General features: G+C 33.5%; 1 protein-coding gene across 2 annotated transcripts; it reads left to right on the top strand.

Annotated features, from left to right (window-relative positions):
* The first annotated feature begins 7,389 nt into the window (after positions 1 to 7,389).
* LOC107857623 (F-box protein At4g18380) lies at positions 7,390 to 11,794 on the top strand. 2 transcript variants are annotated; one of them, XM_016702476.2, is made up of 2 exons: positions 7,390 to 8,835; positions 11,440 to 11,794. In XM_016702476.2, the coding sequence occupies exon 1, from the start codon at positions 7,654 to 7,656 to the stop codon at positions 8,791 to 8,793; it is 1,140 nt and encodes a 379-aa protein (XP_016557962.1). In that variant the 5' UTR covers positions 7,390 to 7,653; the 3' UTR covers positions 8,794 to 8,835; positions 11,440 to 11,794. The 2 variants fall into 2 exon arrangements, with proteins under 2 accessions (XP_016557962.1, XP_016557963.1); XM_016702477.2 differs by lacking the exon at positions 11,440 to 11,794 and adding an exon at positions 9,667 to 10,068.
* Positions 11,795 to 13,203: the final 1,409 nt, after the last annotated feature.

Genomic DNA, 13,203 nt, shown 5'->3' on the forward strand with positions numbered 1-13,203 from the left:
TTTAAAGCTATTGGCAGTTGTATTTGCTTTAAAAATATTATGGCATTATTTATATGGTGTTCACGTGGATATCTTTTCTGATCATAATAGTCTATTCTACATGTTCACTCAGAAGAAGCTTAATCTCAGATAGAGAAGATGGCTTGAGCTTCTCAAGGACTATGATATAAGTCTTCACTACAACCTAGGTAAAGCTAACGTGGTTGCTGATGCTCTTAGTAGGTTATCTATAAGGATTTTAGCTCATGTGGTGGAAGAAAAGAGGGAATTGGTAAAGGATATTCATCTCTTTGCTAATCTTGGAGTTTGCCTCTTTGACTTCAAGGATGGTGGTATAGTGGTGCAAGAAGTAGCTCACTGGTATCTTGGTGTGGAAATTAAGGAGAAGTAAGTGTTGGATCCTATCTTGATAAAGATCAATAGTGACGTTAGCGGACAATAGGTAGTGGTGTTTGAGATTAGTGGTGATGGTACTTTACGATACCAAGGAAGGTTGTGTGGTCCTGATGTCAACAAATTGCGACAAACTATTTTGGCTTTGGCACATAAATCATGCTATGTTGTTCAGCCCGGCTCGACTAAAATGTATCATTATCTTAAGGAGATCTATTATTGCAGTGGCATGTAGAGGGATGTGGCTGACTTTGTGGCCAAGTGGATGGTGTGTCAATAGGTTAAGGTTGCGAACATAAGGCCAGGAATGTTGTATCGAGAAATTAATTTGCTTAAATGGAAATAGAAGTGATCAACATAGACTTCGTTACCGGTATTTATCGGTATCAAAATCAATATGATTTGATTTGGGTCATTGTGGATAGGATGACTAAGTCTATCCACTTTTTGCTAGTGCTGACTGCCTTCTCGGTGGAGGATTATGTGAAGTTGTATCTTCAGGAGATTCTGAAGCTGTATGGGGTGCCTTTTTTGATTATTTTTTATCATGGTACGCAGTTTACAACTCATTTCTAGAGATCTTTTCAAAAAGGGTTGGGAACTAAGGTTAGTCTGAGTACTGCTTTCCACCTGTAGATAAATGGGAAAGAGGAGAGAACTAGTAAGATAGTGGAGGATATGCTTCGGGCTTATGTGATTTATTATGGTGGCAATTTGGTTGAGTATCTACCTTAGTGGAGTTCGCTTACAATAATAGCTATCATTCGAGTATTGGTATGGCCCCTTTTGAGGCATTGCATGGTAGGAGGAGTACATCTCCTATTGGGTTGTTAGAGCTTGGTGAGGTGGACATGTTAGGTCCCGACATGGTTTACCAAGCTATGGAGAAAGTGAAGGTGATTCGAGATAGTCATAAGGCAACCCAAAGTCGCCAAAAGTCCTATGTGGATGTTAGGGATAGAAACTTTGAGATTAAGGTTAGGGATAAGGTTTTCCTCAAAGTATCTCCCATGAAGGGAGTAATGCAATTTGGAAAGAAGGGGAAGCTCAGTCCCCGGTATGTTGGTCCTTATAAAATTTTGTAAAGAGTTGGTAATATTGCTCACGAGCTGGAGTTTCCTTCTAGCTTGAGCTTAGTTTATTCGGTCTTTAATATTTGCATGTTGAGAAAGTGCATTGGTGATCCTTCTATGGTTGTTCCTTTGGAAACATTAACAGTTTCTCTGTCTTATGAGGAAATCCCGGTAGAGATCTTTGACAGGCAGATTTATCGATTGCGCATACAGGATGTGGCTTAGATTAAGGTTTTGTGGTAGAACCATAAGGTGGAAGAAGCCACATGGAAGAGGAGGAGTACATGAAGTCTAAGTATCCGCATTTATTTTCAGCTCTTGGGATTCATGCGGAAGGTATGTGTCCTCAACACATCTCTATTCTTCAAGTTTTTTAAAGTAAAGATTAATATTTTTGCCTCTTTGTTTTCAACTTTGTTATATATTGGGAATATATTTGATAAGATAATGCAAATTACTCGTGCGTGTGATTACTCTACCTTTTCTATCATTCAAGGATGAATGTTCCTAGTAGGGGAGACTATAACACCCTGGGTTTTGAACCTTGGAAAATTTCCTGAAATTTTAGTCTCTGGACCCAATACGGCTTATGGGAACGAGTTATGTGATGAGGTACAAATGTTATGGTTAGTCGTATGCTGACCAGTGTAGGTTGGTAGGAAGTATTTTGGTAACTAGAATGGAAGAACATAGCAAAGTGGAAGAGTGATAATGGGTACAAGCACATAGCAAAAATAGATTCTTTAGTGGAGCTTATTGGCAAGATTGCACTACTTTTTTATTTCACCTTTTGTTTCGGTAAGTGGCTTATTCATAGAAACAATAGTGATAGCTCTTGAGAATTCCTTGAAGAAATATATAAGGCTCACTATAGAGAAATTGTAATTCAAAAAAATTGTGATACAATTGAGGTAAAATAACATCATATTTATTTTAGAAGATGCACACGAAAAACAAAGAATAACATGTGTTTTAGGTTCTATCGGCAAGAAGAACATGTGCTATTACTTGTATTTAGTAGAAGAGAAACTACCTTCCCCTTAGTTATATATTCTGGAAGCAGCAATACAATAGAGAGTATTATATATCTGGTTTAGCGTCCTTTGTATTTTTCATTTCGTGGTGCTTATAAAAAAAAAAGATTCTTCAAATAAGGGCAAATGGGAAACATCAAAAATCTAAAAAAGGTTTCAAATAAAACTATTAAAATTAAACCCAGAGCTTCTTCATAGATTTAGAATTCAGATGTGAAAGTAAACAATCACTTAAAGAAAAAGAAGGTTAAAAAGAATGCTCAACTTTTTTTCAACTTTAATTCCTGTAAAAGTTTTACACCTGTTATTTTCCAACTTTATTTGACTTTACAGATTCACAAAGACATCCAAAGTTCAGTTTACAATGTCAAAATATAAAATGTTCCAGTTCACTAACAAAAAATTATAACTTACGATACTAAAATACTTAATTTGCTTCTCTGGGTCTCTTCAATTGCTTCAGCTTCTTGAGGAGGAGAACATCTTATTATAGTGACTAAAACTCAAAAGATACAAGATGACTATTCCATGCTCACTCATTTTGACAAAAATTGTTGCTTTACTATACTTTTGTTAATTGGAGTTCTTTGTTCAACACTTACTCTTATGGCCCTAAGCTTTTAAGCTTTGTCCTCATCCCTTGCGAAGGTAGCAAGTGGTATATATGCATGCTTAACAATCTGTGAAGTTGATCTCATTTCAAACTTTTAAAATTTATGGATTTATGTCAGTCTAATAGAAATTTTTTTGAATACATTTAAGCCAACCCAAGAACAATATAATGACTATTAAAGAGACTTGGTAAATTTTATCAAGCTCAAGAACTATACAATGTTTCTTACAAAGAAGAACACAAACACATTATACTAACACTAAGTAAATTTCATCTGTATAAAAAGTTAGAAGAACTATTAGACTCATAGATACATATTCAGAATGAAGCAACATAGTCTAATGAATTCAAACTACAATTACTGCAAGTCTTTTGCTACTCATCGAGTATTTTCTTGAAATGATATCATTTATTTTAGAAAAGATTAATTTATTAACTTTTCAAATCTCATTTTATGGGAATACAATGGATATTGCATATATTAACTCTAATGGTAAAAGGAAGAATGAATGATCCTAAAAGTACCCGTTTTGCATAAATAAAGAGATGAAAGTAACTAATTTTGCATCATACATTGGCCGTAGGGAATATAATCAAGATGATATAATATCTATAACATCAAATAAATAGACAAGACTGTCTTCCCATTCTTTTGCTACAGAAAATATAACTCAAAGAAGTTTCAGTCAAGAAATTAATTAAACTTGGGACAAACAATCAAAATTTAGCGTATGAATAAAAGCAAAGATTCTACCAACTCATTCACATATTCATATTATTTTTTTATCATGAGAAAACATAACATGAAATACTCGTCCAAAAAAAATATCTAGAGGAACATATATTTTAGATCACATAATTACCAAACACAACAGTCATCAAGAAAAAGGCTTGCGACAGAATTTCTTGGAAGATCATGTTTTTCTCTATTGTGGTAGCAGTCTTAAGTTTTGTTGAATAAATTAAGTCCCATATTGGACCACATTTCTCATATAGAATTGTAGGTAATGGTATGATTTTCAAGTTCAGTATGACATGAAGGGTAGTGCTGCTAGCGGAAAATATATAACTGAACTGAAAGCACAAAACACTTATCTTGTTGTTCTTAAAATCGTCTAGTAACGAGAAAAGAAAGGTTTCCCCCAAGTTAGAAACAACCTCAGAATGTCAAGCTCCTATGACACCGCCAGCTAAGTTTCTCATCCCTGAATGAAAACACATGTTCCTTTCCCCATACTTTACAGGACTACTCGGCCCAAATGGGGCATTGGAAGACCTGCACCAGCCAAAGGGCTTCTAGGATATGACATATTAAGGCCATGTTCTGATTTTCCATAGTAACCATGATTTAATCCATCGAATTTTTTAGGATAAGAAATACCATATTGTGATTTTTGAGATGTAAGCAACGTCTCCAGATTCTCTTTTTGAAGCTCAATCAAGTCCATGTATGAAGTCCCTATTGGTTCCCTATTAACTTTTGGGTCATTCAGAGCTGCCAGATGAGCAATAACTTACTCAGTTGACCTCAAGTACTATAGGTACAACAGATCTATTTGAGACATTTACAGAAAACATGAAAAAAGACAGCCCGATACACTAAACAACATAGAGTACATGAAGTAATACTCATAGATCAAATCATAATTTAAGATATTAGTTGTAGGATAAACAATAAACCTACATTGACAACTATTGAAACTTCATATTATGCAAAGATTAACATGTAGATAAGCATTTGCAAACAATAAATAGGTGTTTGAAACTCAGAGTATCGTAACTAGTAAATTTTTTAAAATTTTTAGATTCAGCATAACAACTATATAGGTTAATATCAACAGAAGCAATTAAGGGCATTCTGGGGAAGGAAAACAGTCACGGAATACTTCACAATATTAAAAAAAGAAGAAAAATATTTGAGTCATTCACCACATATAGTTGAATCATATATATCAATGGTATACAATAATGGTATGTCACATGAACATCGGTCTACATTCCATGATACATTAACACAGAGAAATACAGAACTTGCACATAACATTGGTAACCAGAAATCTTAAAGGATAGTTTGCTATAAGAGTCCACTTCTAAAATTGTAAAGTTTCTCTCGTGTACAAGCCAAACAATTCTCTCTCATCAATTGTTATAACAATATATAGAAATCATCAGACATTATATTTGAAAAATTGAAAGTCATTGTCTAAAAGATGGACCAAAATGGAAGAAATCTGTCTAACAATATATATTTAGTCACCTTCCTATAACATTATATTAGGATCTTTCTTGTTTGATCACACTAGTATAACTGTAAAACAAATGAATCTACTACGAGAATGATAGGTTAATCAAAACTTACCTTAGGAGGTCAACTGAAGAAAATCCAATTCCACAGAATCAAAAGTCAATTTTGCAGATATAGAGAAAAAATTTCAATCTAATTTTTTATGGAAACCAATTTTTCAATTCTTTAAAATAGTGTGCTTCAATCTGGGATGAAAATAGCAATAGAGATCGAATAGATAATATGAGCAATAGGAGCTGAATGTTGTTACAGTGTATGCAATCGGAGCAATCGCTGACTCAAATTGTGCGATCTAAAACCCTCACTTCAAATTGTGATAATGTGTGTACCTCACTCCAAATCCTAGTCAAGCAAACAAATAAATTGCATCTCAATTGCATATCAACTTAAATTGCTTGGAAGAACACCTCGAGTTACACATCAAAAACTCAAAAATCTCTAACAAAAATACAAACTTTCAACAAAGTATGGCATGTGGATGCACAAATATTCTACATATTTTTATTTCTTAAAAGTAAATTAAATATTCTATGTATGACCATCGAAATTCTCAAAGGAACTAATCAAGATGTACTTCAAATAGACTTGTGTGAAATTTCACCAAAATATATCATGGGCAAAAGAAAGAGAAACTAAATTTTGTTGCTATGAGATTCATACGTTTTTCTTCTATGTCTGGAGTCTTCATTTTACGATGGTTAAGGATTTTGATGGCAACTTTGTGCCCAGTAAGTAAATGCGCAACAATTTTGACTAGAAAAATACAATAAAAGTCCCACTTTGACAAGAAAAATACAATAAAGAAGTAGATAGATTTGGAGTGTATCAACCTTAAAGAGTCGAGGTAGTGAAAAACAAGAGGTGAGAACCTATCTTTATTTGTGATTGTGTACCTGCCTAAAACCCTAGATAAAGTTGTTCAAAAATTTACTTATTGTTATATTGTATGTCTCTCATTTTTGAGCTGAATGATTCTAAGAGTTGAAGATTTTTTGAGCTGAGAGAATTAATTTTTTTATATTGAAGTTTTTATGTTTTATAATTTCTTTTTTTGGGTAATTAGAAATTGGAGGAAATATAATAATTTAGTGTTGAAATATTAGGAGGGCATACCATATTTTGGTGTAAATTTTTAAGAAGTTAGAAGGTAACACTTGTAAATTATTGTTTTAAATGAATAAAATAGCACCTTTTAAGTGTAATCATATTTATAAAAGGCGTTGTCAATTATATAATAATATGACAATATTTATAAAGTGTAGTCTAATCATATTTATAAAAGGCATTGCCAATTATATAATAATATGACAACATTTATAAAGTGTAGTCTATACCTTTAAAGAGCACCCTTTACAAATGTTGTCAAAATTATTGTGGCTTAAAGTTAAAAATTAAGGCTACATTTTAAAAGCGTGCCCAGAAATATTTTAGGCTATACTTTACAAGTGTTGTCTAGATCTAGTGTGGCCTTAGTCCAAAAATATTGTAGTGAATATTGATTAAATCAAGATAAAAAATCATATCCATTAAAATAAAATTCGACATAATTAATATGTTTGATTTTTATTTTTAATGAATTTATTTTTTCTATTTAATTAGTCTAATTTTTATTTTAATAGTACGGATCAAATTTCATTTTAATGACCCAACTTTTAATTTTTGATTTTAAGTAAACCCAATTTGATTTGGTAATATGAACCTCTAATAAGAGGCCACATGATAAAATAATTTTGTAAAGCTATCATTACAAAATAATGGTAAGAATGAGCTTTTGAGTAAGAATATTGGAATAAATGAATCAAACTTTCAAATGCAATGACATAGATGAATTAAAATTATAAAGGATGACATAAGTAATCTTTCTAATAATTGAATCACATATTTGAACTTTATTTTAAAAATAAATTAACAAAACACAAACATTGATGATATACATGAGCATTTTATCCTAAAATAAATTAAAGGTAAAAAAATTAACAAAACACAAACACTCGACCCGGTACACCTCAAACCAGAACATACTTCCCAATATCCTCCTACTCTTTCATCTCTATCGCCTTTCTCCCCCTCTGCGATAAACAACTATGTATTTCTCTTCCAAGATGCCTCTAATTCCTCTCTTCCTTTCTGTTTTCCTAAAATAATGTCTTCTCTATTAGATCTATAAACCCTTTCCCCAATTTCCTCAGACCCATCTCTTCCTCCTGTTACACACACAGTTTCTCGGTTCAGAAGATGGACTCAGATCTACGGGGAAGGATATATTCTGAACCGGTTGATCATTTTGACCGGCTACCTGACTCTGTTCTTCTCTTAGTCTTCAACAAAATCTGCGATGTAAAAGTCTTAGGTAGATGCTGTTTGGTTTCTAAGCGCTTCAATTCTCTTGTTCCTCTTGTTGATAGCGTTATTGTTCGTGTTGACTGTGTCATCGCCGACGATGATTCATCTTCTTCTACCTGTGTTACTTCTGACAAGTCTCGCCACCCTATCTCCTCCCTTTTCCGCCTTGTCTTCTCTGGTCTTCTTAAACCCTTCCAATCAATTTCTCAATTCATTTCTATTTCTTCTAGACGCCCCCCTGCCTCCGCCTCTGATGACGTTGATGGTGATGTTGATCATAATAACTTTGTTACCCATCATTCCCCTACACAGGTTTTGAAGAATTTCAATGAAATCAAATTTCTCAAAATTGAATTGCCTAGTGGTGAGTTGGGAATAGATGATGGTGTATTGTTGAGATGGAGAGCTGATTTTGATTCCACCCTTGATAATTGCGTTATCCTTGGAGCTTCGTCTTTCATTCATAGTAGTAATACTGTCAGAAACGACGACGAACAGTATCGAAATGGGTCAGAGAATGAGAATAACAACAATCTTGGTGAAATCAATGTAGAAACGGATAATGGGAACATACCTGAGTCGTTTTACACGAATGGGGGTTTGAAGTTGCGTGTGGTGTGGACGATTAGTTCATTAATTGCTGCATCTGCAAGGCATTATCTAATGCAGCCTATTATAGTGGAGCACAAAAAACTTGACAGTTTGGTATTGACAGATGGGGATGGACAAGGAGTATTACGTATGAATAAGGACCAGCTGGAAGAATTCAGGGTTAAGCCTTTATCGGCTTCTTCAGCTTCAAAGAGGACTTTGGTGCCCGCACTGAATATGCGCCTTTGGTATGCACCACATTTAGAGTTACCTGATGGAACGGTGCTCAAAGGGGCAACTTTGGTGGCCATTAGGCCCAGCGAACAGCCTAAGAAAGAGGATGGGAATTGGGTAGCTTCTGCATTTGAGGAGCCTTATGGGACGGCTGTGAGGATGTTGTTGAAGAGGAGGACTTATTGTCTGGAGATGAATTCATTCTGAATGTGGATTTCAAGTAGCTGCATAGATTCAGGCATTTCTGAGGTAAATTTTTGTACCGTGCTTGCTATGAATTTGGTTGAAAAAACTTAGTCATGATTATGTACTATTTAGTATTGAATGGATTGAGTCCAAATCTTTTTTTTGTTTTGATTGTTGTGTGTTCAAATTGTATGATCTTGGATAGTGAGTATTTGTAAAGCTGTCCCAAACTGGCTTGTAATTGAGCTTCTGTTGTTGTTGGGGTATAGTAATATGCTGATCTTTGTCTGTAATGATGTCTGTTGTTGATTCAACTGTGGATTTAGCTTACTCGATCAAATCTTTCTGTTACAATTTATACATCCTTTTAAGTGTTGGATCTGCCTGACTTTGTTGATATCAGCCCTCTGGACTTAAGTTTTTAGTTAGTGTTTTTGCAAGTCATGTATTGGGATAAGGATTTCTTAGTCTGTTTGATTAATAATTTTATAAGTAAGAAAATCTCTGGGTCTTCTTCGTGGACTTGCATTTGATCTCTCCTGATTTAGTCATATCACTGTGTTGTAGGATTCAGTTGCATACCTTTGTATCTGGATTTTCCTAGAAAGTGAGTGCAGTGATAAAACTTAATTATGCAAAATCGTATTTTTGACTGAATCTGATATCTTTGTCTGTGGCTACCTATATGGAATGGGAGGAGAGATTTTCTGATGATTTTTGTTGGTCTTTGTTTGTCCAAATTTTTGCTGATAAACCCTGATCAATTCCCAAGTCTTTTTGGGCGGGCTAAATTTAGTATGGTTTTTTTTTTTCCAACTAAATGCTGCCTCTAGTTTTCTTTACTAGCTCCTTGAGTTGGATCCTTCTTTTGTTAATAGAGAGAACACATGGCAGGTTAAAGAGATTTGCTATTTGTATGTGAGAATTCATTGGCTTCATGCGCTTGTCCTATTGCTGACCTGCGCCTTGGAAGCACCACCTTGTAGATGCATTTCTCATGGCTGAGAATGTAGTGAGCTCTAGGTCTAAAAAGGTGCAACATGGTGGTTGAAAGTTTCCTACATAAACTGCGGATTCTTGTTCTTCAATGTAGCATCTCGTGATCTAGATTGGTTGCAAGATCAGTTATAACCGTTAGCTGTTAAAATAGTTTGTGTCATTACTATAATTGATCTGCTAAAGTATTACTGTAAATTCCTTTTGGAGGAGTCACTGTATATATATACACAATTGTTTCTTTTGGCATAATGCTCTGCTATGTTTTAGAGATGAGAAAAGACATGTTTTCCCCCTGAACTTGTCCTCCAAACTCACTTTAGCACTTAAATTTAACTTTTGTTTATTTATTCCCTTAACAATTTTCAAGTGAATTAAATTCACCCTCTACAGCTGACGTGGCCAAAAAAAAAAAATGAGTGAATTTTTTTTTTAAAATGGACCCACTTTATTGTTACTATATATATATATTTATATATATATGTATATATATATATATACATATATATATAAAATTAAAAAAAATCAAGAAAGAACTTCATCTTCTTCATCACAAACATTTTCATCTTCTTCGACCGGAATACTTTGAACGACAAAACCTCAACCACGAACAAAATCAACTCGATACTAAGAAATAGCAAACGGACAGATTCGATTCTCGCATAACCCGAACTTGTTTCACCCACTCCCGTCGAATATCAGCGGAATCAGATCATAAACAGTCAATTCTAGTCGATGTGGGGCTTCTTTTGAAAATTCCGTCGAACTTGGTCGGAGAATGAACCGAAATAAGTCGCTGCTAATGGATTTCGATCGATTTTGCCTATCTCCGACTGGTGTAATCAGTTTCCAGTCTGCGTGACGAAATTCGGCGAGGATTTGCTCACCGAAAAATTCAACGCAACCCGTTTCTCTCTCTCGTCTCACTGTTTCTTCTCTCTCTCCCTCTGATTCTCCTCTCTCTCGTCTCACTGTTTCTTCTCTCCCTTCGATTCTTGTCTCTCTCATCTCACTGTTTCTTCTCTCTCTCCCTCCGATTCTCCTCTCTCGCTTAATCTCTTTTCTCTGATTTTGTGTGTGCAACGTGTGTGCGATGTGCTTTGCCAGGGAGAAAAAGGAGGAAAAAAAAAAGAACGAAGAGGATGGGGTCTATGAAGAAGAAGAACGAAGGGGGTGGCGTGGTGGTGAGGGGCTGTGAAGAAGAACAAAGGGGGTGGGGGTGGGGGTGGGGTCTATTTTATTTATATAAAATATATATTTTTATAAAAAATACATATATAAAAAAAATATACTCTTTTAAATATACGTATATATATATATATATATATATATATATATATATATATATTTTAAATATATAAAAAGTAAGTGTGTGGGATTTTTTTTTTTTAAAATATAATTTCTTACGTGGCAATGACATGGCACTAATTTGACAATGACGTGGCGCGTGTGTAGTGCAATTTTGAGGTTGAAATTAATTCACTTGAGAGTTGTCAAGGGAGGTAAATAAATGAAAGTTAAGTTTAAGTGCTAAAGTGAGTTTGGAGGACAAATTCAGGGGGCAAATATGTCTTTCCTCTTTAGAGATTTATGTAAATGTTACTGTTGGTATGAATGCCCAATGTTGTCATTTGCTATTCATCTAGATAAAATTGTTAACAATCCTTTCAGGGAAAACATATCTTCTATGGAAAGTGTGGATCAACTCATTGTGGGAATCAAAAGGCAGTCTTGCTTCTGCAAATGAAATGGCAGTTATTGACCAGCAGTGAGTTTTCAAATCAGCCGGTAGTATGTGCTTGAACGGATGGATACAGGCATCTGCTTTTGTTTTTGCTTGGGCATATGCATCTAAGAGTGTGCACTAAAGGTTTTTGGATTGATGTTATGATAGCTTTCTGCCATTGACTTTATAGCCATACATATTTGATATTTATCTCTCTGTGAATATTTTAGGTATGCATATTATATACTTTTTCATGTACCTTTATAGTTGATTGAGCAATGAAATGTGTCCCTTGCTGCATTTTAGTTGATTTCTTATTAAATGTTAAGCTTTTTTTTTTTTCGGTTAAATTTTTGGGAATTTTATTAATCAAATCAAACACATAAAATGTCTTGGACAAGAATGGACCAACTCATCCAATTAAAAGCCCAAATACAAAAAAACACCAAATATCTATGGAATAAAGACATTCTATAGCACTTTATAAAATAAATAGCCTAAGTTTGAAAACTTTTCAAAAAGTCGTCAGTCATATATACTATTTTTGTTTTATAGTCATTCTTAATTTGAGTTATTTTGGCCTACGTAGGATATATACAGTTCCTATACAATACTGATAGTCTATATACAATATTGATACAGTATTCAACTTGGATAATTCGGTCCTTTTAAAAATATTTCAATTTTTGTTTGTTATAAATTTTTTAAACTAATCAATTATTTTGTTTTTTTTATTGTTTAGAAATAATAATTAAATTATATAAAAAATGATATAGTTGTTAAATAGAATATGTATCTATATAAGATATATGTATAGAAATTTCATAGTTTTATCAAATATGTATATGTATAAAATATATATAAAAAATATATAGAAAGTGTAAGAAAATTATATAATTATTGTATAAAACGTGTAAAAAAAAAAGTACAGTTATTGTATAAATTGTGTATCAAAATTATATAATTTTCGTATAGAATATTTATATGTATAAAATATGTATAGAAACTGTATAGAAGGTGTAGTAACGGTATAGAACAAGACAGTAAATTGAAATGGCTAGAAAGTGGAATTTAAATTTCATGATCATTTTCATAAAAATAATTTAATTTGAAGTGTCGTTTCTGTCTTTTCCCCAGTATTCATGAAAATTACCCGGTCCAATTCAAAATAAAATAAAAAGAAAAAAAAATAAAGAGGAAAAAATATACACTCAGTAGGGTTTTCAAATTGAGGTGTTCTTTCCCAATTTCTGCCTTTGTCTTTCTTGCAATGTTCCCCTATGTCAGCCATCAGTTCAGCTTTGGGTCATCGGAAAAGTACCTTGGCCTCCTTTGCATCACTCTCGTTTCAGCTTGCACAAGTAATTTTCCTTCTTGACTTTTCTTTTGTTCTCTGTTGACTGATAGAAATTCTTGTATTGAATGTTAAGCCAATGTTTTCATGGTATTTAATTGACAGTGGAGCTATTAGGTGTGTTTGGTACGAACGAAAACATTTTCTGAAAAAGATTTTCCAGTTTTCTTATGTTTGGTTGGCTTATATGTTTTGGAAAATGTTTTTCAAACCAACTTATTTTCTTTAAATCTAAGGAAAATAACTTTCCTTCAAAAATTAAGAAAAACATTTTTGCAAAACTCTCTTTCAACCTCACTTTAAAGTTGAAATGTTCATTCAATTCTCAGAATCATCTATCCCCGCCCCCAATACC

Source organism: Capsicum annuum, chromosome 2 (genome assembly GCF_002878395.1).
Source record: "Capsicum annuum cultivar UCD-10X-F1 chromosome 2, UCD10Xv1.1, whole genome shotgun sequence".
NCBI classification, from domain to species: Eukaryota; Viridiplantae; Streptophyta; class Magnoliopsida; order Solanales; family Solanaceae; genus Capsicum; species Capsicum annuum.